Source organism: Anolis carolinensis, chromosome 5 (assembly GCF_035594765.1).
Source record: "Anolis carolinensis isolate JA03-04 chromosome 5, rAnoCar3.1.pri, whole genome shotgun sequence".
Taxonomy (NCBI): domain Eukaryota; kingdom Metazoa; phylum Chordata; class Lepidosauria; order Squamata; family Dactyloidae; genus Anolis; species Anolis carolinensis.
In genome coordinates, this window is record NC_085845.1 from 181,809,925 (window position 1) to 181,835,507 (window position 25,583).

The following is a 25,583-nucleotide window of genomic DNA, read 5'->3' on the forward strand; positions in this document are numbered from 1 at the left end:
ACTGAGGCTAATTTGTGTGCTGGAAGAGGCAGCTAGTGATAATCATTTGAAAATCTATGCCACACTCTTTCAAGTGGTAATAGTTTCATTTGTGGGCAGTTCATGATTGCAGATACAGCAATTTCAAATCAGGTCCATCTTTCTGAAACACTCTGTATATATGTCTGGCCAGGAGGAAACCACCAACAAAACAATTTCCTTGGTTACAAAGCAGTTCAGTTCACACAACAGGTTTTCCTGGAACACATGTAACTGAAGATTGGATGTTTCTGATCCCTGAATTAAACAGATTTCAGGTAGAAAGTGATGGAGAAAGATCTCTTCCCAATCCTTTCTAGGATAGCTTTTACCAGTCAGAGCAGAAAACAATAACCACAATGGAGGAATGGTCTGATCTGCTCTAAGGCTGGTTTGTCTCTTCTTATACCTCTATTCTGTTTTTAGCACTGCTAACATTTAAGAAAAGTGTATTTTCAATTTTCATCTTCAGGTTCAAGTCAATACCTAACAATGGGGAGAGAATTATGAAACACAAGTCTGCCATGTTTTCCTTAGAAGGGTAGATAAAAATAGAAGACCAGGACAATGTAAGAGACTTAAGCAAAAGCCAAAAAAGTTGGTTGAAATTAATCTTGGACTAAAATTTGGATTATCTTGGAGGGAGTTCAGGTACCAAAACTTTACACTGTTTGATAAAAGCTCTCTAGAATTTCTGAGAAGAGATCTTGGAGCTTGTGAATGCGCCCGCTCATGCTCCACCACTGAATTACAACTCTTTATCTCCAACAATAAGGTACACAATAATTCACAACTTACTTGTGACTGAATCCTTAGTGATTTACTATCACAGATAGTTTGCAGAAGGCTGCAGCAGTTGCAGTAGTCTCTTCACACATTCTGTTGTCCGTCATGCATATGAGCACAACCCAGTCTTCACCTTTGCATGGAAGATGACTAGGCCAAATTGGTAACTGTTTCCCATATTCTGATCATCAGGTGCTCAATGAACTGGTACGACTATCATTAAAAGCATATTGATCTATACTTACCAGCTCTCTCTTTTTTCACACAACCATTTCTCTTTGGGTGTTGGCCTGAATGCAGAAGGATCATCCACCTGCCCTTCTTTCATTCCCCCTCCCCATGCTGTGTGTGTGTGTGTGTGTGTGTGTGTGTGTGTGTGTATGAAGCAAGATCACAAATCGCTGATTTGGAATGGATAAGACTAAGCGCTTTCTCCTTTTTTTTAATCACCCACTTTTAATTACATCACATCAGTCACTTGGCTTATTTTGAGGAAAGGTGGGCAGATACGCCCCAATTTCAAGGAAGGGCAGATAGTCTTCCATCCATATAGTGGTTGCTTGGTCAGGCAATAAAAGATTTTGTGGTCCCCATACCCCACTCCATTCCACTCCTTTCTCCCATTAACAGCTTCACTTTCTTCATTCCCATCTCCATGTGCTTTAAGTGTCCTCATAAGAATCATCCACAATGTCCTCCATCCCTCTCCATTCTTGTCTTACTTCAGTATCAGTCTCTAAGCATAGATTACTTTAGCTTCCATCTTGCACGTCTTTGCAACCACTTGGGAGAGGAACCGGCTCAAGTTTCATTGGCTAACAGTCCTCCTAACAACAATATAAATAAGAAACATTTAATAGCTAAGAAGAAGGAAACACTGGAAAGCATCAATGGCAAGAGTTCCAAGGGTGCCTTGTCCAGCGCACGTATCTTTGTCCAGAAGGCCATAGACCTGTCTCAGCACCATCGTCGTCTTCTCAATGATGTTCAGCAGGCCAACTTTTCACACAGGCACAATCCTTAATTACTCTACTTCTTGGGTTGGTTCCTCCCCACCTTTGAAGCAGGCTAATGGGGAAATGGGTTTTAAAATAGGTCCAGGAGGTAGGGTAAATGTCCTTCCTGTGCTGGTGAACTGTAAAACAAAATGTCTTCTCCTCAACACTGGCACTTTTATTTCTTGTGGAGAAATTTCATTCTGTTACCTGATTGATATGGAAGGGAAAGAGAAAGGGGAATTGATTCAATTAAGATCTTTCGCAACTAGAAAACAATCAGTATGAACTGTAAACACAAGCAACCATTTGTGAGTCATTCAGATTCCTCTTGTGAAACTTAGATTGCAAAAAGTAATTGGTTTTACCAGGGAATCATACATCAAATTCTGGCCTCAATTCTTTCAAGTCATCACTAGCACAAAGGGAGCCTTTGTCCCTTCTAGGTCCACTATCTTGCATGGCCATCCATAGGGCTTATTGGAGCTCCCTCCTCGCCAGAAGGGGCTGCAGTGCCTCCTTGCCGTCCGCGGGGACCCGGCCCTGGCCCGCCCCCGGTAGGGCTGGCAGGCCCCCCTTTGGGTTGGGCCTCCTGAGCAGGGGCTGGAGGGGGCCCTGCTTGTGGGGCCGTGCGGGGTCAGGCCTCTTCTCCGCCGCCTGGGGCCCGGGCCCACCCTTGCGAAGAGGCGGGCCCAGACGAGTTAGGGGGCTCTCTCGGCCCCAATGGGCCGCCCTCTTCAACTCCGCCTCTAAAAATTTCTAGCCGCTCTGAGTCCCCTCGGGGAGAAGGGCGGGGTATAAATGCATGTAATGAAATAAATAAATGAAATAATGTTGGGGACTCGGGTTCTGTCCCCCACAAGGCTCATGAACATGAATGATATGATATGGGAGTCAGGCATGGGTTCAGGAGGGGAAAGGCTTTGTGGAGACCCAGGGCAAATTATGCAACTTGCCCTTCATCACAGAGATTACATTGCACAAGGATGTAATGGGTCCCTGCTTTGACAACAACCGTAAAAGTATATACAGCGGCGTAAAGGGAGGTTTCTGGCTTGATGGTGATATATTATGAGTGGGGACATATACCAGTACACTGGGATCAGACATATGAAAAGGGTTTATCAATACAACTTTGAAAAGATATCAATAGCTTTGAAAAGTTCAATTTCACCCAGAATCCTCAGTCTGTGGCCATATTGGCTGAAGAATTTAGAGGATTATAATAAAAAAGGTAATTTTTCCAGTTCTGATTATTAAAGATCAGCACGGTTACTGCTATAGAAGTGGCTAGAGCTGAATTACTTACCTAAGCCTTTCAGGAATTTATTGACTCCACTCTGTTCTTCACTGGGAAGAGTTTCCAGATACTCCTGGGCACGTACCTCAAATAAACCTATAGAGAGGGTAAACAAAAAAAGGTTAGTCTCTGCCTTCTTAGCTCCAATTTCAGTTATTAGCTAGGGATCACTTACATTTCTAAGTGAGAAAAAGGGAAATCCTTACAACTTATACTGAATAGTTCAGAGGAAGTAATCCTATAGCCCATCAGATTTTTTTGGAAGCTGTGGCAAAGGCCAAATCTTGCCTCTGCACTAAGTCACTTTAATGCTTTTAATACAAAAATGCAATCAGTCTACTTCTTTTTACCATGTCTGGTTTCTCATCTTGATCTTTGATATTTTAACTACCGTGTTTCCCCGAAAATAAGACAGTGTCTTATATTATTTTTTACTCCCAAAGATGCGCTAGGTCTTATTTTAAGGGGATGTCTTATTTTTCCATGAAAAAGAATTTATATTTATTGTTGAACAAAAAATTAACATTTATTCTATACTGTACAGTAGTTGTCATCACAAACCAACATAACTAAACCAGACAAACGGTAACAAATATCTTGTTACTACCATTATTTCCATATACAACTGGTATGTAAGCTGCCCCGAGTCCCTCTGGGGAGATGGAAGCGGGGTATAAAAATAAAATTATTATTATTATTATTATTATTATTATTATTATTATTATTATTATTTTATTGTATGACACAGCAAACAAGATAGACATGCTGGATTTCGTATCACAAAATCACAAGTCAAACACTTCCCAAGTGTCTAGGACTGTGTGATGTATTATTATTATTATTATTATTATTATTATTATTATTATTATTATTATTATTATTATTATGTACATTTACCAATCCTGGATGCTATGGTGTTTTGTTTGGCGGGTGCCGGGCATGCTTCCAAACACAAACTTTGCTAGGTCTTACTTTCGGGGGAGGCCTTATATTTAGCAATTCAGCAAAACTTCTACTAGGTCTTATTTTTTGGGGATGTCTTATTTTCAGGGAAACAGGGTATATGTAAAGATCAGGTAGGGTGGTATTCTGAAGTTGAGCACTGTGCAAATCATCATTTTGGAGGTAAATAACCAGTATGTGATATTTTTCACCTAGAGTTTTAGGGTCTTATAATACAACCTTCTGTTAACATCTATAGATCTGTCTACCTCCCCCAAACCCATTTCAGGACATCCTATAGATGAGAGATCTACAAACTAAGGCCCATGGGTCGCATATGGCCCCCAACCTAAACTTTAGACTAAATCTGAAATGGCTTAAAGGCACACAACAGCAACAATCCTAATTAACTTGACTATCCTATCATCCAAAAGCAGGCCCACACTTCTCATTGAAATACTGGTAAGTTTATGTTAGTCCTATGTTAGTGAACTGGCCCTCTGCTTAGAAAGTTTGAGGACCTCTGCTATAGTGGCATGACGATTTCAACATCAAGACCATTTCCCCTTTCATATCTCACACCTACTCTTTAAAATCTTGCCTGGTGAAGAGTTCTTCACACCTAGAGAGCTTACATTAATTTACATACCATTTTGTTGAGTTTAATAAAAGTTGTATGCCAACATTAACAATATAACTCTACGATCTAGCATCCTTCTCCTACTAAGGGGGTCTCTCACCTTTGGTTCCCTGTTTCCTCATTTCTCGTTCCTGAATGAAGCCTCCAAACATCTGAGTTTCCATAAAGACCTCCAGAAAACGTCGAAGGCTCTTTGAAGAGACGGACTTCCGGAAGGCCTCCCGTTGGAGGCTCCTTTCTTCCCGCTCCGTGGAGGTCATGAAGAGGGAATAGTGCCCCACAATCTCCACAAAGAAGCGGACAAAAGCTTCGGACACCACTTCATTCAAGGGGCTGGGCTCTGGGGAAGCTTTGGCAACAAGGGGGAGGAAGAAGTATGAATCAAAGGCAGCCCAGAACTATCTTAGTTGGTGGCCTGTACTAGATCTAGACATCCAAAAAGGTGGGCAACTGTAGCATGCCTGAGGGGTCATTTCTGTCCTGGAAGCCCCCCAAAGTTCCATGGCCTTTGTAAAAATTGGAAGAAAGAGAAACCCAGAGGCTCTGAAAAGGTTAAAAGCTGCAAATGTGTCTAGAGCCTCACTTTGCTGACTAATAATCTAGAGAACCATAGCACTATAGCACATGCAATTTTGAATGCTGTTGACATCAAACAGAACTGGGAGAGATCGCTGTCTGAAAGAGCAAGTACAAGACAGTGTAAAACAAGAGGATGCAATGTGGTGCCCACCAAAAGTTCTAGATTATTTCTCATAATAATTGACTACACAGCCCAACCAAAAACATTCTTGGTATCTTGTTTTTTAGGCCTGGTACTAGAGTTATTTATGATGCTAATTCAAAAAATTACACTGGATAGACTTCATCAGCTCTAGTTTCTTAGCTATTATTATCAAGATTTTCTATGGGCAAGCAGATGGTGACTGATAAATGGCATATGTTATGTATCTCAAAACCTAGAGCTGATAAAGGGAAACTAGTGTCATTTTTGGAATCAGCAGGTCAAATATACCCAGAAACAAGGCTAACATTTGAGGTAACAACATGTGTGCTGGCCAGTGTTGCTTGTAACAGTTGGGAGTCCAGAACATCTGGAGTGTGCCATGTTGGTATAAATGCTCTAAATTAAGAGACAAAATGGGCTGCTCATGAAATAGTAAGGTGAAAACACTGAAAACTTACCATGTTTGCCTTTGAGAATGCCTTCCTCCTTGTCATTTGCCAGCTCATTCCTCTGCTCCAGGATATGTTCTAGTGCTCCTTGCAACTTCCGAGGCAAAATGAAGTCTTCATCCTCCATCTTTTTCATTTTAAAAAAGTACATCCTGTCAGTATAGGCATGAACAACCCTGTGATAACACCTGCAATTCTAAGAATCTGCTTTTTGTTGCTGCGAAGGGCTGGTGAGCAGATCATGGTTGGTGGACAGAGATGCTTCATAAGAGCCTTTGAAAAGTGAAACGGTACAGCAGAAGCCAGCAAGATTGTGAAGAGAACTGTCAGATATGAATAGCTCTTGTCACAAAGCTGAATACACTGGATTCAGTCTGTGGCCATAACATTAGAAACAACACATACTGGAATATACATTGAAAAAATGAGCAACTAAGAATGTAGGGAACACAACAAAAGTCATTAAACGATGGAACTCACTCATCCTCATGACTGCCTCATGTTCTTTAATAAAGACATGCTAACTGAGATGGTGTCTGTGCATGCATGTGGAGGGAATTAATACCAGAGCTTTGGGGGGACGGGATTATAATTCCTTGTCAAGGCATGCACATGGAATTAAATAATTCCAGAACTTTTGGGGGAGTACAGTTCCCAGAATCCCTGGCTACACATAATAATAACGCCAGATGGTCCATGTAGCCCAGTACTATTCACATGACAACAACCTCCCAGGAACTTGAGTAGATGTTCTTCCCCATCACTTTCTCCCTGAAGCAGTCTTTTAAATCGGAGATGCCATGGCAGCTAAACCAGAATACAGTGCTATGAACAGTTGTGTGAAAGGGCCCCTATATGCTCAGATGTCTTTCATCATAACAGAACTTCCCAACTTTCCATTCTGCCTGCACAAATAAAAAAATGATAGAAAAACCAGTTGTCCTTACCTGTCTGAGAAATCGGTTATTAACCAGGTCGACTACAAGGACCTGCATCAGAAAAACAGAAACAGAAGGAGAGAAACATCATGAGAGAGATTGGTCTTACTTCCTTGGAGAAATGAATGCAGTGCGATGTTTGCTGTTTTCAGAGGGAGAGGCCCTGCCTTGCCCCACCTAATCCCACAGAGCCACAAGGAGATATGAAACCTGGCCTAAACCCAAGCGGTTTTCGGATATTCTCCACAAAACCACAGAATGACAACATAAACACAAGGAAGCCGTTTCTCCACATTAGCCTCTTCTTACACACACTTTCCTTTCCTTCAAGGAAGAAACCACAGCGTTCTTCCACAAAAGGGGAAAGGAGCAACTGGCTGAATGAAATGGGAGACAGCTGCCTATGCTGTGCTTATCTGGCTCATGTTAAAGCACTACATGGAACTTTCTGCAAATTAAGAGGGAGACGAGTGCTCTGGGACTTTTAAAAAATGGAGACATTTTGGTGTTTGAGTATAACAACCATTTCCAAATGTTGCTCTTCCACGGTGCTACCCTTTTTTTCAGCAGGTTTACCAGAATGATCTTATGCTGGAGAAAATCCTATGTAACTATGAACAGTGTGTACCAGATCTCCCCATTTTACCATTTGCCATTGTCAATAGTGTCAAAAGTCTGCCTGCTGCCATCTCACTGTATGGATGGAAATGGTATGAAACAACAGATCCCAGGCTGATATCTGGCCTCCCTAATCCTGATTCCAGACATCCCTGAAACATCGTTATTTTGGGGAGGGGAATGGTTGAATGTTTAGGTTTTGTGTGGGCTTTTCCCATTTCAAAAGGCTGAAATGCCTTCCCTAAGGATTAGTCACTGGCAGTAAAAGATTTATTCTCTCATACACTGGCATTTTGAGTCCTACCAACATCAGGAATACACCTTCCATGTCAAAATAAACCTTGGCTGAAATTAAATATTAGCCTTGGACTGAGATAACATACTTATCCTTCTTGTAGACACTAGTGGTGCGTAGTTTTCATGTCAGTGGAACAATCACTCTGTTCCGAGTTTTACTCAAAGTTTTAAGGGAATTGTCAATAGGCTGTGGTGATAAGGTCCAACCCGTTTCAAAGCATATACAGTAGAGTCTTGCTTATCCAACATAAACGGGCCAGCAGAATGTTGGATAAGCAAATATGTTGGATAATAAGGAGGCATTAAGGAAAAGCCTATTAAACATCAAATTAGTTTATGATTTTACAAATTAAGCACGAAAACATCATGCTATACAACAAATTTGACAGAAAAAGTAGTTCAATACGCAGTAATGCTATGTAGTAATTACTGTATTTACGAATTTAGCACCAAAATATCATGATATATTGAAAATATTGACTACAAAAATGTGTTGGATAATCCAGAACGTTGGATAAGTGAGACTCTACTGTATTAAAACCTGGCGCTGATTCATCAATTCATTGATGCCAAAGCTACCAACCATCACTGAAAATATACTTCTGTGTATGTTGATTTTATCCATCAGAAGAGTTAGAGCTAGATGCAGTGAGATCTTATCAAATTCAGTTTCTTAAAGGGATGGCCCTTGTACTATCTTCCAGTTCTATGATCCTGAGACACTTGGCATAATATACATACACCCCTTGGAAGGGGTTGACTTCCATGTCAAGGTTGCTGTGAATCCATTGTGAGTTTTGTTTCCCATATATTGTATTATCCTATGCTCAAAATTGGTTAAATATCTTGTATAGCAGCTCTAAGGTCTGGAATGAAGTCCAGAAAAGAGTCAGTGCAGGCTTAATATGAAAACTGCCTCTGGGCCAATTGCCTACCATGATGATCTAGTCATCTTTTTAGATATAAAATTGTGCCACTCTTGGGACCAACACAATCCATCTGTCCACTCTACCTTTCCAGCGCTCTGGTCTCACCTCTTCCACTGGTAGTTCCTTAAGGCGGGGTAGTGAACTGGAGAGCAGGCCAATCAGGAAGGGGGTTGGTGAACACACAATGTCAATCATAGAAGGGGGAAGCACGGGGATGTAGGTGTGTTGCCAGGTAAAGGGGTAAAGGAGAGCCACCATGGCATGACAGCATTTTGACAAGGTGCTGTAAAGAAAAACAGGCAAACAAATGAAGTCATCCAACATGAAGTCCACAAGGGTAATCAGTCACAATGAGACACAATTGTTCTCTAGAAATTATAGGGCCTGACACAACAACACTGACCAGAGTTTAACCTAAAACACTGTCCGTCTTTCCCAAGAATGTTTTGGTTTAAAAATAAACTATATCGGTCTTCATGAGTGTAAATAATGGGAAGAACTGGAAAAGTGTAAACAGCAACGATCAAATGTTCAGAAACCAAAGTATGACTTTCACCATAGGGCCCTCACTATTCAGAAATGGTGGTTGTTGTGTTCCTTCAAGTCATTTTAGGCTTATAGCTACCTTGATAAAATGATTTCCGAAATTTTTCTCTACTGATCTTTTACCATACCAGAGATAGCTATGCCATCCCCTCCTCAAATCAAAGCCCTCCAATGCTAGCATACTGTTTTTTTCCAGGGTTGCCCAATCCTTTACCCAGACTAGTACACAAGATTCATAATATAATTTTAAGTTCGGTAGTCCAAATCCCCCCCTTCTTTTGTCATCTGTCATTATTGTGTAATTTATTCTTGCCTTTTTTCCCTTCCAAATGAATTTTGTGATTTCCCTTTGCCATTCCATGAAAAGTTTGTTGTTCCTTATTACTGGAAGGTTTTGGAACAAATATAACAGTTTGGGTAAGACATTCATTTTTATTATTGATATGCGTCCCAAGATAGAAATTTTCAGGTTTTTCCAATTCTGTAGATCTTTTTTAATTTCGTTCCATTTCATTTGATAGTTATTTTTCAGTAGATGTGCGTTTTTTGCTGTTAACCAGATTCCTAAATATTTTAATTTAGGTACTATTTGGATGTTTGCCACTTTCTCTATTTCCTCTTGACTCTTCTTTGGTATATTTTTTGTCATGATTTTTGTTTTCTTTTTGTTAAGATAGAAGCCAGCCACTGATCCATATTCCTCTATACAGTCTAGCCACTTTTGAATTTGGTGTTTCGGGTTCTCAATAATACATATAAGGTCGTCGGCAAAAGCCCTTATCTTGAATTCATAATTTGCTATTTTTGTTCCTTTTAGTTGCTCGTCCCTTCTGATGTTTCTTATTAAGATTTCAATTGCAAAGATAAAAATTAGCGGTGATAATGGACATCCTTGACGAGTTCCCTTGATTATTAGTATCTCTTTCGTGTATTGACCATTTATTAAAATTTTTGCCCTCTGCTCTGTGTAGATCGTATCAATTGCATTATAAAATTGGTAACCTATATCAATTTCTTTAAATAATAATTTAATGAATCTCCAATTTAGGTTGTCAAATACTTTCTCTGCATCGATCGAGAGTAGTGCCAATTCTTTTTGATGATTTGTTTCATAAAATTCTATTATGTCTACTATAGTTCTCACATTTTCTTTCATGTGCCTTCCCGGAAGGAATCCTTTTTGCTCCGGCCCAATCCATGTTGTTAAGAAATTTTTAAATCGGTTTGCCAATATATTCGTAAAAATTTTGTAATCCAAATTTAATAGCGTGATTGGTCTGTAATTTTTTACCTCCGATTTGTCTGTATCTTCTTTGTGGATTGTTATAATGTCTCCTTCCTTCCACGATTCGGGGATAGTATTTTTTTCCAATACCTGGTTCATTAATATTTTCAGAAATGGGGTTAACTCCTCTTTCATAACTTTGTAGAAGCTTGCCGTGAATCCATCTGGTCCCGGTGCCTTATTAGGTTTTAGATTTTTTATTGCTTTCTTGATTTCTTCTTCTGTTATTTCTTTATTTAGGTGTTCCCTTTGTGTTTCCGTAATTTTATCCAATTTTTGTTCTCCTAGGTATTTTGTAATCTCTTCCAAATCTTCATCTTTTTGCTTATACAATTGACTATAATAGTTCCTAAATTCTTCTCTTATTTCTTCATCTGTCGTATACTCCTTATTTTTATCTTTAATCTTTATTATTTGTTGTTGCTGTTTTTTCTTTCTTATTTTCCTCACCAGCCAGGGCCCTGGTTTGTTTGCATTTTCAAAGTTATCTTGTTTCACATATTTCAGTGTTTTTGCTATTTTTTCTAAGTCTAGGTGGTGTTTTTCCTTCTTTAGATCGTTTATTTCTTTCTTTATCTTTTGATTCTTAGGTTGTTTAAATATCTTTTCTTTATTTTCTATTTGATTATTAATCTGTTCTATTTTATAGTTTCTAACTTTATTGGCTCTGGCTTTCTGTTGTATAAAATATCCTCTCATTACTGCCTTATATGAGTCCCATATCGTTTGTTTTGTTACATTCTCTTTGTCGTTGATATTAAAAAATTCTTTTGTTAGTTTCCTGTTTTCCAAAATTGCTTTTTCTGATTTAATCAAATTATCATCTAATCTCCATCTCCAATGGTTTCTTTTGTAATTTATTATCATTTCAAGGGGGCAGTGGTCCGATTTGTCTCTTAATAGTATATTTATCTTGTCTACTTTTGATGTTAGTGAATTTGAGGTCCAGATCATGTCGATCCTGGACCATGATTCGTGTCTATTTGAGTAGTATGTAAAGTCTCTTTTATTTGTATTCTTATTTCTCCATACATCTTGAAGGTCTAGTTCTTTTTTAAAATTTAGAAAGTTTTTTGGTAGTTGGCCCATTTTTTCTTTAGTTTTCCTGTTTTTCTTTTTCGATTTGTCTAGATCTTGATCTATCACTCCATTAAAGTCCCCTAAGATTATTATGTGCTCCACATCCGTTTTTGAGATTTGTTCTCTCAGATTATTTACAAATTTTGTTTTGGGTCCATTCGGAGCATATATATTGCAGATGAGGATTTTCTCTTGATTTAGCGTTATTTCTACCGCAATTACCCTCCCCTCCGTATCTTTAAATTTCATTTCTGCTGGGATGTTTTCCTTTACATATATCACCACTCCTCTTTTCTTTGCCGGATCTGCCGAAAAGAATTCTTTCCCTAATTTGTCGTTTTTCAAGTGGGCTATGTGTTTTTGGCATATGTGTGTTTCTTGGAGCGCCACTAAATCGTATTTTCCTTTAATTATTTGGGTCATGATACCTTTCCTTTTTTGGGGTGAGTTCAGCCCGTTCACGTTGTTTGAGTATATTTTTAGCTGCTGTGTTATTTCACTCTTCATCTTGAATATCCTCATCTGTCGGTTCTTTCTCATCCTCTTCTCCCTCTGATACGTCTGTGGGCTGCCTTCCTACATCCGCTCCTAATACTGTCTCTTCCGGGGAGTTCTGTCTTAATCTTTTGGGTTTTTTCTTTTTTACTGAGGGTGATATTGAGGCTACGTGTTCCAGGTCTTTTTTGAAGTTTTTATAGAAAGCTTTTGCTTTTTCCACCGATGTCAGCCAGTGTCTTTCGTCTCAATAAGTTACCATTACACCCTCTATCTTCTCCCATCTATATCGGATTTTATGTTTTTTAAGTTCTTCCGTAAGGAAAAAATAATTTCTCCTTTTGTTCAGCGTCGTTAGAGGTATTTCCTTTAATATCACTATTTTTGTTCCTTTGTGGTATATTGGCTTTTTGCTATTTTGTATTAGTATCTCATCTCTTTCACTCTTTCTTGTGAAGCTTGCAATAACATCTCTAGCCGTTTTATTCCTCCTTGAGTAGTTTGTCTGTATTCTATAGCACCTGTCTATTTCTATTTCCATTTTATCTGTTGTCTTTTGTAATAAATCAGCAGTCATGCTTATTATTTTTTCTCTTATATTCTCATTTTCCTCCTCTTGTAAATTCCTGAAACGGAGTTGGGATTCTAATTCTCTTTGTTCTACTCTTTCCTGTAATTTTTCTATTTTTTGGTTTTTATTTTCTAAATATTCCATTTTTTTCTTTATTTTCTCTTGGGAATTTTCCAATTTTTCACTATTTTGTTTTAATTCTTTTATATCCTCAAATGTTTTCCTCACTTCCTCCTTTAATTGACCAATTTCTTGTTTTATCTCCGTTCTCATTTCTATCATTTGTTTGTTATATTCTTCCATTCTTTTTTGCGCCTCTGTTTGGTAATTTTCCTGTCTTTCTCCCAGTTTCTGGATTTCTTTCAGAAGGTCTTTCATTGACACATCTTCTGATGCTCTTCTTACCATTATTTTGTTATCCATTTTAGGTTTTGCTCCTGCCATTTCTGTTCTCTGTTACTGATTAGATTCGCTTAGTGTTGGGATGCCTGAATTTCTCTTATAGATCTTTGGATCTTAGTCCCTTTCTTTGTCTGACTTTTGTTCTCGATCTTCTTTTCTTCCTTTTCTTCTTTCTTTCTTCCTTGTCCCTCTCGTCTCCGCGTCTTCTCCTGTTCCTTCTTGAGTCTCGTCCTTCTGCTTACCGGATCCGGCAGTACACTCGTCTCCGCGAGTGCCTCGGATCGACGGTCTCCCGTGGTTCTTACACAGTATTCGATTGGGGTGGGTACTCTCTAGTGCTCTATAGTCCTTTCCGTGTTAATAAGACTCTTATTCCCGTAGTCCTTTCTCTAAGAGTTCAACTTCTTTCTCACTGTTCGTTCTCTTCTTTAACTCCTTCCCCTTTAATTCCTTGGTCTTGGTCGTTCCAATATGCACCAGCAGGGTAACCCTATCTGCGCTCAGTTCCACCCTGTTTGATTGCAGCTTTTCCGGTTTTCCCCTTCCTTTTTTTTGTTTATAAAGAAGGGCACCGTAGACATAACAACATGGCTCCCAAGGTCGTCAATGGGTATGTTAAAAGTTTCCGTTTTCTTCTCTTGTCTCCTCAGGGGTTTTCTTAAGAAAGTCCGCGGGTTTTTACTTCTCTCTTCTCTCTCCCCCCGCTGCTTTTGAGGAATCTAATATCACTCCCTTGGATTATTCATTTGTTGTTTAATCATTCATTGTTGTAATGTTGAAGTCAGATGCACCACGTTTTCCCCCCGCGACTCGCCGGATCCGGCAGGTTGCCCACCCTTCGGTGTGCCCCTCGGATCGACGGCAGTCCACTCGGTGGGGTAGCTCTTCCAACCCTCGGTTGCGTTTTTTTCCCTCTTAATTATCTATTTCTGTATGATTTATATTTTATATTTGTTATTTTGTCTCAACCCAGAATCCGACATTTAGTCGTTCTTTTGTTCATCTCTAGTTCCACATCCACATGGAATAGAAAGCTTTTTTCTTTTGGTGAAGTACTTACTTCTCCTGCCGCAACGGCTGTTTGATCTTTCCTTTCCTTCGTTGAATTTAAAAATGGGCCGGCTCGCGGTAAATGCAGAGATCTGCTTCTCTCCTCTCCGTCTGCTCCCCGTGGTCCCCGAGTCCCTCAGGCTCTCGCCTCAGAGCTTCGGAGGTCCACACTGGGGTTTGCAATCCTCCCTGGCTCGATCCGCAGGGATGGAGGGGGGCTAAAAGCTCTCCCGACCGGAGAATGGAGGTGGCTCGCCAGGAGCTCCTAGCAAGTCGTGCCCGCCGCCATCGTTGCCCACCTTAAGGCAACTTTATCACAGAGTTTATTGGCAAGATTTCTTTCAGAGGTTGTCTTTGCCATCCTCTGAAACTGAGAATGTGTAACTTGGCCAAGGTCTCCAGAAAGGGGATTTGAACCCTGGTCTACTTCAACGTTCAAACCACTGCACCACACTGGCTCTGTTGCATCATGCCTTGAAATCTCCAACACAGAGTAATTTATATGTTTTTACAAACAAATAAGAGAGCAAACTTACCTTGCATAGTTAAGAGACTGATTTCTCTTTGGGTACGCCAAAGAGAAACCAGTCTCTTATGTTTTAGGTACAATTTCGCATAGAACAACCTTATCTTCACCCACTGTGGTAAAGCAGGATGGAGATCTGGGAGACATTGATTATTTGGATTATAGTTCTAAAAATTCCATGGCCAGGGACTGGTGGAGTCATGGGATCAATGCAGTTTCTCAGCTTTCACGCTGCCACCTCTTAAATACCTTAATACTGCCCTAGTGTGATTTCTTTTCATTCTTGCTAAGTCACTTGCCATACTGGTTGGGATATTCTGTGTGCTACAGTTCCCAAAAGTAACTTTCCCAAGCTGTGATAGCATCGTAACAAGATAACAGAATAATAAAAGCACCCACCAGTTCCAGTGGCTAAAATACATTATCTAAGATTTCTCAAAACTGCTCCATGTAGCTCAAGTTACTTTTATGCTTATTTTCTCTTAAATTAAAGGACTCATGGGATTAATGGAGACTCTCAGTTTTCATATTGCTGCCTCTTAAATATGGCAAGGCATGGAGCAGTCCCAACATTCCTCTTATTTTTCCTGCTAGCTAAGCAGTTTGCTAGAAAAGCTAAGAATACTAATCTGTTGAATTTAATGATGACTGGTAGTTCCCATGTCAGTGAATACACTCAGGATGGTATGCCAAACCTTAAAGGAGCTATCCAAGATGCTGGAATTATTCCAACAATTCCTTTAAAGCTTGATCAACAATTCAGATAAGATTATTCACTAAACAAACATGGAAGCCACCTTTTCCCACTGGCTAGAAACAAGGACAAATGGAAAGGACCGTGCACGTATATGTGCATAGGCATGCATGAACACATACACACATGCAAAATGTAGAAAACATAGACAAGGATGCATCCAGACAGCAAGTTTTCTTGTTTAGCATAGTGCTCTCTCGCACAATGAGCAGCCTGAATTGTCAGTCTGATATCCTCCCAAGAATGTTCTGTTCCCAATGGGTATCTCTGCTAGTTCAAATGGAATAGCAGGATCAGGCCAGATATCACAGCAATCTGGTGTAAAAACAGAAATGCCATCTCATATCTACTCTAACCCTATACATGCTAACATGGGTAGCCCTGCCATTAGGCAAATAGAAAAGTTGAATCAAGGAACAGATTTTGGGAGTCATGAAACACCAGAACATTTAGAGTAATTTCATTTATCGTTACTGTATTGCAGTCCCAAGGATGGGGAAAAGCAATTGTAGGATTTTCTGCCTTCTCTACCAAATTAGCCATTAAAAATCCCAAATGATATCAGGAAAGCATTACAAAATGAATATCAAGCAAAAAATATTTAGCAGGCAACTGCCAGCTTAACCCTCTGGACATCTGAAGTTCATCTCACCACAGTGTCCTGGATGTAAATATGTATCAGCAATCACATTAAATAGCATTTATTGCAGTCTGGAAGTTTGGAAAAGCTATCTTGAGTGTGTGTATGGAAGAGAAGGGGGGTTAATAAAACGTTCAAGGATCGTGTAGCCAGTGGTTAATAGATGTTTAGAATGTGACAGTGTTCAGAGATCAAATTAATTTAAGAGCTCTAATTCAATAAATAACAAAAGCATCCCAGCTGTGTCTCTTCCTTTGTAAAAGCAGATCAGCAAATCAGGAAGGGAGAACTTTGCATGTTATCCAAATCTCACATTTTAGTTAAAAAGAGGTCAAGCAAGCAAAGATTCACCAACCAATGCTCATTTGAATTTCTCTTGTGAAATCTAGTTTGCTTGGAAACACTTGTCCACGTTCCTAGATTCAGATACAGCATGAAGAATACCTTCCTGTTTGGGTCACCTGTTCCATGACTCCCTCCTTCATCCTGCTCCTAACATGACAGTGATGGTGGTGGGGCAAAGAAAGCCTTCATCCAAAGACATTAAGAGTTGGCCAGGATTTGTACACATGATGTACATGTGAACATGGAGTAGTGGGAGATGAAAACCAAGAGCTGCAATAAACAAGATGCCAGAAGATATGCTTAACTGGCTAAGCAGCTTAACTAAAATTCAGCAGTGTGATCCTGATACCAAGGTTATAGTAGTCACATACATTTAACATTTCCCACGCGATTCCCTTCTTCCCAAGTGAAGGGATACATGCATGGTCTCATATTTGATCATACATCTGCCACATTCCACCCAGGATGGATTCCTATAATAAAATGTAGGGGAAGGGAATAGACTCAGGCTTGCTTCATACACCTGTGTGGCATTTTGGCTTCCTAAGAATGATAACACCTTTAAACAATGACAAACAGATGTGATTGCAGCATCTTTATGGCAAGCTAGTAAGTTGCCGAAAGATGGCATGTGGTTCTCATCCGAATGCAACCTAATACAGGTAGATGGAGACACTTCTTTTTCTTGTAAGAGTCTGAAGAAAGGTGCAGCCAGAAAGTGTCCATTTTTGTAACAACAGAATATATAATATGGAAGTGGAAATGTGGAGGGATATTGTCAAAAGCACTGGTAGGTCATCAGCTATAGGTCTGCAAATTCCTCTGAGCATCTAGAGGGGCATGTGTGTTACTGTACACATAACGTCATTTGGTTTTACAAGCCAGGTCCTTGGAAGGAGGAGGGGAAGAGATAATAAAGTGCAGCCTAAAGGAATCATATGGCCAGGAAACCACTCACAGCTGGCTTGAGTTAAGCACCATAAGGGAATTTATACAGAGAAGGAGAGAGAAGGCAGGAAAGAAAATACTCTAGACTGGCCAAAACTATACATGGGAGAAGGAAAGGGTACTTTGCTGACTACGGACTATTTTTTAAAGGTGTACTTATATTCACCACCCATTTCCTGGCTTCCTGGGTATTCTCTTTTCAAAAATGGGTTCTAGTCCTCATGGCTGAAACATTTTGAAGACAAGTACATGCACTGAAGAATATAATAACCCAAAAGGCATGTATTGTGTACCATGTCTACAGCTGCGCACAAACTTGTGCAGATTTCACAGTGGTCAGAAAATTCACAACCATATGAAGAACTAGGATAGTAGTTTACAACTTTGTTTTGGTTGAAAAAAAAACCCTTTAATGTACCATATCCTATGGAACTAATATCCTGCCTTCCACAGCTCCTTTGTGGCATACATCTTGCCCCTTCTACCACACTTCTCAACAAATAAATACTGCTCTGAACATTCAATATTGATAGATCCATGATATGAGACTGGACTGGTCCACAGGTTGCTCAGAGCTATCCCTCTTTCAAAGGCGAATGTGGAGTACCAGAAGTGGGAAACTAACATTTGCAGAAGGCTTGGAAGAAGCTAAAAGGACTCAAGAGCTCTCCATGAACCCTGGTTTGAAAAACACCGATTGAAGACCTTGTGGATGGTGCTTTAACTATTATACTTCTTACCCGAATAAGTGAATAGGAAACACTTTCGGAAGCATAAAGTTCTCATTGTAACTTACGACTGTATGTGGTTTTGATATCTGCTCTGAATCTTCTCATTTAAGGTGAAACAGTTGTGCTACCAATTTGACTGTTTGGCCTCCCTAAACAAATGCAAGTGATTTCATGGCCTGAATCACTGGGTTGCTGTGAGTTCTCCATACTATATGGCCATGTTCCAGAAGCATTCTCTCTTGACGCTTCCTCCACATCTATGGCAGGCATCCTCAGATATTGTGAGGTCTGTTGGAAACTAGGCAAGTGGGGTTTATATATCCATGGAAAGTCCAGGGTGGGAGAAAGAACTCTTGTCTGTTCGAGGCAAGTGTGAATGGTGTAACTGGCCACCTTGATTAGCATTAAATGGCCTTGCAAGGTTTAAAGTCTGACTGCTTCCTGCCTGGGGAAACCCCACTTGCCTAGTTTCCAACAGACCTCACAACCTCTGAGGATGCCTGCCATAGATGTGGGTGAAACACCAGGAGAGAATGTTTCTGGAACATGGTCATGCAGCCCAGAAAATTCACAGCAACCCAAATACAATAACCTTTTTACATTTCCATATGACCTCTTGGGGAATTTCCACAGGAAGTATCAAGCATTATTTCCTTTTTCTTTGTCACTTTTACACTTTTAATCAGACCAGTGGAACCCTGTGACCAAAGTGAAGGAAAAAATTAATTGCTTAGTTCTGATTTTAAAAAAACCAACAATTCATTTATGTGAGCTATAAAACAATGTTTATTATGATTGGGTGGGGGAAGAAAAGGAATGCCCTTCACCAATGTCTGTTGGTTCAGAATGACAAATCTTTACAGAAAAGAATAAGGAAAAGAAAACAAGAACAGAAACAACAATGAAACTCCCTCTCTTTTATTTCTAATTTGAGCTTGGATCAAAAATGCTTCAGAATTCACACAACATTTGGAAGCAAGCCCTCTGCTTGTTTGCGGATTCAAGTCTGCAATTTTGCAGCAACGTAGCAACACAATGAATTGTATTACTCTGTTATTCACACAGAGATGTGTGTGAACACACACAACTCAGATTGTGAGTAGGAGTAATGTCTGCATGATCAACTGCAGAAGAGTATGAGAAACAGTGTCTGCCATGCGCTTTTCTTCACCTGCATGTACTCAATTAAATAGTCTCTGGTGGATTACTTCAAGCATTCCAAACCCCTGAACAACCTCAAACAGCTGTGTTAGTTGAAGAGAAAAACTAAAAGGAAGAAAAATAAGATCAGAAATGTCGTGGATAGAAATTAAATTCCCCCCCTCAAAATATGCATTATTATTATTATTATTATTATTATTATTATTATTATTATTATTATTATTATTATCATCATCATCACCCACCTCTCCTTGTGGCTCAATTCCATATTTCCCAAATAAATATTCTGAGATTATTACTGACTGACTGGTTGATTAAAAGTACTGTCCTACCTGGTCCTTCAGTTCCACTGTTACTGTTCTGCCTCCAAACTATTTCCAGCCTATGATGACCCTAAGGCAGTGGTTCACAACCTGGGGTCCCCAGATGTTTTTGGCCTACAACTCCCAGAAATCCCAGCCAGTTTTCCAGCTGTTAGGATTTCTGGGAGTTGAAGGCCAAAAACACCTGGGGACTGCAGGTTGAGAACCACTGCCCTAAGGTGAATCTATCACAAGGTTTTCTTGGCAAGATTTGTTCATAAGGGATTTATCACTATCTTTCTCAGAGGCTGAGAAAGTCTGACTCAGTGGATTTCCATGGCCAAGCAGGGATTCAGACTTTAGTCTCCCAGAGTTCATCCATCAATTAAACCACAATACCATACTGGCTTGTGTTTATAGGAATTGGTATACATATAAACCAGGCATGGGCAAACTTGGGAGCTCCGGTCGCGTTAAAGTGCGTTAAAGCACTGAGCTGCAGACCGAAAGGTCCCAGGTTCAAACCCCGGGAGCGGCGGGAGCGGCCGCTGTTAGCTCCAGCTCCTGCCAACCTAGCAGTTCGAAAACATGCCAATGTGAGTAGATCAATAGGTACCGCTCCGGCGGGAAGGTAACGGTGCTCCATGCAGTCATGCTGGCCACATGACCTTGGAGGTGTCTACGGACAACGCCGGCTCTTTGGCTTAGAAATGGAGATGAGCACCACACCCCAGAGTCAGACATGACTGGACTTAATGTCAGGGGAAACCTTTACCTTTACCTGTGGGCAAACTTTGGCCCTCCAGCTGTTTTAGGCTCAAATTCCCACAATTCCTAACAGCCAGTAGGCTGTTAGAAATGGTGGGAGTTAGAGTCCAAAACACCTAAAGGGCCGAAGTTTGCCCAATGCCCCTATAAACATATACATAAAGTAGATAAAACAACTTAAAAACAAAGAATCAAGTAAGACACAAAGCTGAATAAAAAAAATACAGGATGTTTGTCTAGAGTAGAGACATCTGTGAAGGAGAAAGGGGGCAAATAAATCTCTTATGAGACCTTGGGAAGCTACAGCCCCTCTCACCATATGATTACAGAAAAATGCACAATTACCACTTCTTGGACTGTAACTTCCAGAATTCCTCCCACAAGGGTGGCTTTGCACCTTCTTACTAGACATAAACCTGCCAGAGCTATTGGTTTTTTGATAACACCTCTTTTAGACTACAGCAATCCACTGTATGCAGACTTCTTTTGAAGACTGTTTGGAAATTATAGCCAGTGCAAAATAAGGGAGCATAACGGATCATCTCTCAACAGTTTTGAACATCTGCACTGGCTCTCAGCCTACTTCAAATGTTCAACACATCTTAAATAGTTTGGGTCCTGGGCATTAAAGGATTATTTCCTTCCCACATAAATCAGCCTAGACTTAAAGATCTTCACCAAAGGACCTGCTCCAGGTACTTCAGCTGTTAGAAGCAAAAACAGACGGTGACCAGAGCAAGACCTTCCTAATTGTGGCACCCTGCTCTGGGCCCCAAGCAGGTTGAAAATACTGCCATTTCCTTTTTCACCTCAACTGGGCAGAAATCTTTTTACTTTCTCAAGCATTCAGAGGTAATGCGGTCATTTATACATAATTAAAAACACGCACATAAAAAGAATCTTTCTTCAGAAACTGCAAAATATTTGCATACACCTAGTTATATCTAGAGATGCAAAATGTATCCAAGGGATTTGTACAATATATTCTAGACAGCCAGCATGGTGTCATGGCTTGAGCACTGGACTACGACTTTGGAGACCATACTTCGAATCTCCGGTCACCAAAAGTCAGGAATGACATGAAAAATATATTCTAACTCCAGAGTTTCTGTGGGTTTTTTTTTTTTTGTGGGGAGGGGGAACACTGCAGATAGGAAAGAGAAAGTAGGAAGGGATCATACATGATGGACATTAACTAACCCACACACAGGAAGTATCTGTGCATCTCACAGAAGTAGGAAAACACCTTTTTTGCTCACAGACAAGCAAACTTCATCAGGCGCACTTTAAACTAGGTCAGCCGGGGAAGGGGGACAATAGCCTTGCCAACAGTATTTTACCCACGACCACAGGGAATCGCCATAAGTCTAAATGGAGGGTTGAACAAACACAACAAGGACCAATTAGCAAAAACACAATAATCCCAAAGGAACAGCTCAGGGGAAGGTCCCAGGAGCTTACATGTCTTTACACTAATGCACAGAGCATGGGGAATAAACAAGACGAACTCCAACTTTTAGCACAACACCACACTTACGATGTCATAGGCATCACTGAAACGTGGTGTGATGACTCCCATCACTGGAATGTAGCCATTGAAGGCTATAACCTCTTTCACAGAAACAGAACAAAGGGGAGAGGAAGGGGAGTAGCCCTATATGTCAAAAACATTTACGTTGCAGAAGAGATGCAAGACGGAAATCCGGGAAACCAGCTTGAAAGCATCTGGATAAGAATCAAGGGAAACGGGACTCAAAAAGATCTTATCGTGGGTGTCTACTACAGACATCCGAACCAGGATGAAGGACTTGATGAAGTCTTCTGTCAGCAGCTGACCAAACAGGCACAAAGAAGAGATATAGTGGTCATGGGTGATTTCAACTATCCTGATATCTGCTAGAAAACAAACTCGGCCAAGAGTACGAAGTCCAACAAATTCCCCGCTTGCCTTGCAGACAATTTTATGGTCCAGAAGGTAAAAGAGGCAACAAGGGGATCTCATCCTAACAAACGCAGAGGACCTGATCAATGCAGTCGAAGTGGTTGAATCCTTAGGGGCAAGCGACCATGTGCTCCTACAGTTTGCGACACAAAAGGCGGCTGAAACTAAGACAAGTCAAACCTGCATTCTGGACTTTAGGAGAGCTGACTTCCAAAAAATGAAGGAAATACTGAGCATCATTCCATGGACGCCAATGCTAAGAGACAAGGGAGTTAAGGATGGATGGGAGTTTTACAAAAGCAAAATACTCAAAGCACAAATGCCAGAGACATTAAAAGCAATTAAAAAGAGCTTCTTTGCTTATGTTGGTAGGAAAAGGAAGAGCAAGGAGGCGATAGGGCCTCTGCGAGGAGAAGATGGGAAATTCTGACAGGGGATAGGGAAAAGGCAGAACTATTTAATGCCTCCTTTGCCTCATTCTTCTCACAAAAAGAAAGCCGTCCTCAACCTCAGCAACATGGAGTGGGCAAAAGATTGGGGGAAAATCCAATCCTGAATAGGGAAACAAGTTGTCCAGAAATATCTGGCCATTCTAAATGAATTCAAGTCTCCAGGGCCAGATCAACTACACCCAAGGGTATTGAAGGAACTAGCAGAAGTTATTTCGGAACCACTAGCAATCATTTTTGAGAGTTCTTGGAGAACGGGAGAAAAACCAGCAGATTGGAGGAGGGCAAATGTGGTCCCTATCTTCAAGAAGGGTAAAAAAGACTACCCAAACAATTACTGTCTGATCAGCCTCATGTCGATACCAGGCAAGATTCTGGAAAATATCGTTAAGGAAGTGGTCTGCAAACACTTAGAAACAAATGAGGTCATTGCTAATTGTCAACACGGATTTACCAAAAACAAATCATGCCAGACTAATATGATCTCTTTTTTTGATGGAGTTACAAGCTGGGTAGATGCGGGGAATGCCGTGGATGTAGCGTATCTGGATTTTAGTAAGGCCTTTGACAAGGTTCCCCACGACCTTCTGGCAAACAAGCTAGTCACATGTGGGCTAGGCAAAACTACGGTTAGGTGGCTCTGTAATTGGTTAAGCGAACGATCCCAAAGGGTGCTCACCAATACCAGTGACTTCTTTCATCCTGGAAAGAAGTCACGAGTGGAGTGCCGCAGGGTTCCGTCCTGGGCCCGGTTCTGTTCAACATCTTTATCAATGACTTAGATGAAGGATTAGAAGGCATGATCATAAAGTTTGCAGATGACACCAAATTGGGAGGGATAGCCAATACTCCAGAAGACAGGAGCAGAATTCAAAATGATATTAACAGATTAGAGATGGGCTGAAACTAACAAAATGAAGTTCAACATGGACAAGGCAGAAAAAATGAAATGCAACGATACAGAATGGGGGACATGTGAAAAAGATCTTGAAGTCCTCGTGGGCAAGTTAAACGTGAGCCTACAATGTAATGCAGCGGCAAAAAAAGCCAATGGGATTTTGGCCTGCATAAATAGGAGTATAGCGTCTAGATAGCCATGTACAAATATGTGAGGGGAAGCCATAGGGAGGAGGGAGCAAGCTTGTTTTCTGCTGCCCTGCAGACAAGGACGCGGAACAATGGCTTCAAACTACAGGAAAGGAGATTCCACCTGAACATCAGGAAGAACTTTCTCACTGTGAGAGCTGTTAAGCAGTGGAACTCTCTGCCCCGGACTGTGGAGGCTCCTTCTTTGGAGGCTTTTAAGCAGAGGCTGGATGGCCATCTGTCGGGGGTGCTTTGAATGAGATTTTCCTGCTTCTTGCAGGGGGTTGGACTGGATGGCCAGTGAGGTCTCTTCCAACTCTACGGTTTTATGATTCTATAAGCTTATACAATAAATTGTGAGCATTCTTTTTCATATCAGAAACTCCAGAGAGCCGTGTGTATTTGTAATGCGACCATTCACAAAATCCCAAACCAAACAATGACTATTTCTAACAAATAGGATTATTAAATACATAACTCAGGCAGCTCGTTACCTAAACTAATACAGTGGAGTGTGTGTGTGTGCATATGTGTTTGTGTGTGTGAATTTATATGTGTGTGTGTGTTTGTGTGAATATGTGTATATGTGTGTGTATGTATGTAGTGCGGTCATTCATTTATAATTAAAAACACAGTATAGAGACCATACTTCAAATCTTCCATCATTAAAAGTCAGAGAATAACATTGAATATATATTCTAACTCAAGAGTTTCTATGTTATTTGGGGGGGAGGGGGGTGACACAGCAGATAGGAAAGAAAGTAGGAAGGGATCATACATGATGGGCATTAACTAACCCACACACAGGAAGTATAAGCTTTGCAATACATTGTGAGCATTCTTTCATATCAGAAATGGTCCTTGAATTCATGAAGTATAGAAACCTGAATTTTTCCTAAAGTTTCAAGCAGATTCTCAGGACTCTTTTGACTCAAGAGATATATTCTATCATTCACTGGTCTTTCTCATAACGTTCCCGAATGGTGTTCTTATCCACCTTAAAAATATAACACATGGGTGAGTAGATTTTTGGCTGCTATTGCAATAGAGACCTCTACACCTTTTCCTTTCCTTCTCTCAGTCTCTTGCAGTGGGACTTACTGTGAATTATGAAAACAGACAGGCCACTGAAACTTGATCTTGTGCTCATAAGCATCATTACTCATCTGTGAAGTTTTGCATTTGCTGGCTTAAAAAGAGAACTCCACACTCTCCAGCCTCAAGTGTTTAAGAAATGGCTGTGTGCCAGGCACCAGCTGCAGAAAATCTTAAAGAGATCGAGGCCCTTTTTCCTTCGTAAGGTGTAGATGGGAAAGAGTATTGTTGAATCAGTCATAAACCTAAACTAAGGACTATCTAGGCCAGTGGGTAAGAATCTTAGAAACTGCATTCCTCCAGCAGTCCAATGTCTATTGAGGTCATTGATTTGCCTTTAGTAGTGTTCGGCAGCCAGATGTGTCAGAAAGCTCACAAACAAGCCATGAAAGGGATGACCATATCCTGTTTATATTCCCAGATTCTGGTACTCTTGAGATATTGTGCCAGAGACACTTGGTTCTATTTGCATGGGAAATGGCAAATTGCTACTGATGGACCAAACTTCTATCAGTTCATCTAATTCTTCTTTAAGTCCTCACAACCTCTGAGGATGCCTTCCATAGATGTGGGCGAACTGTCAGGAGAGAATGCTTCTGGAACATAGCCATATAGCCCAGAAAATTCACAGCAACCAAGTGATTCTGGCCATGAAAGCTTTCAACAACACTTCTTTAAGTCGATTAAGCTACTTAAAGGCAGCTAAACCAAGCCCATTGCCACATTGCCACTGAAAGAACAACAGAAGCATGTTTTTGTCATTATGCAATA

General features: G+C 40.5%; 1 protein-coding gene across 4 annotated transcripts in view; it reads right to left on the reverse strand.

Annotated features, from left to right (window-relative positions):
- Window positions 1–1,240: 1,240 nt before the first annotated feature.
- dennd2a (DENN domain containing 2A) overlaps window positions 1,241–25,583 on the reverse strand; it is a 77,990-nt gene continuing 53,647 nt past the window's right edge. For 3 of the 4 annotated variants that reach the window (XM_003220866.4, XM_062983085.1, XM_062983087.1), the window contains exons 15-21: window positions 8,742–8,919; window positions 6,802–6,843; window positions 5,864–5,981; window positions 4,782–5,030; window positions 3,109–3,195; window positions 1,873–2,009; window positions 1,241–1,767 (exon numbers count right to left, since the gene is read on the reverse strand). In XM_003220866.4, coding sequence (XP_003220914.1) covers window positions 1,978–2,009; window positions 3,109–3,195; window positions 4,782–5,030; window positions 5,864–5,981; window positions 6,802–6,843; window positions 8,742–8,919 — 706 coding nt within the window. In that variant the 3' untranslated portion in view covers window positions 1,241–1,767; window positions 1,873–1,977. Of the gene's footprint in view, window positions 2,010–3,108; window positions 3,196–4,781; window positions 5,031–5,863; window positions 5,982–6,801; window positions 6,844–8,741; window positions 8,920–25,583 lie in introns of all 4 variants that reach the window. The other variant, XM_062983086.1, reaches the window with a different exon arrangement.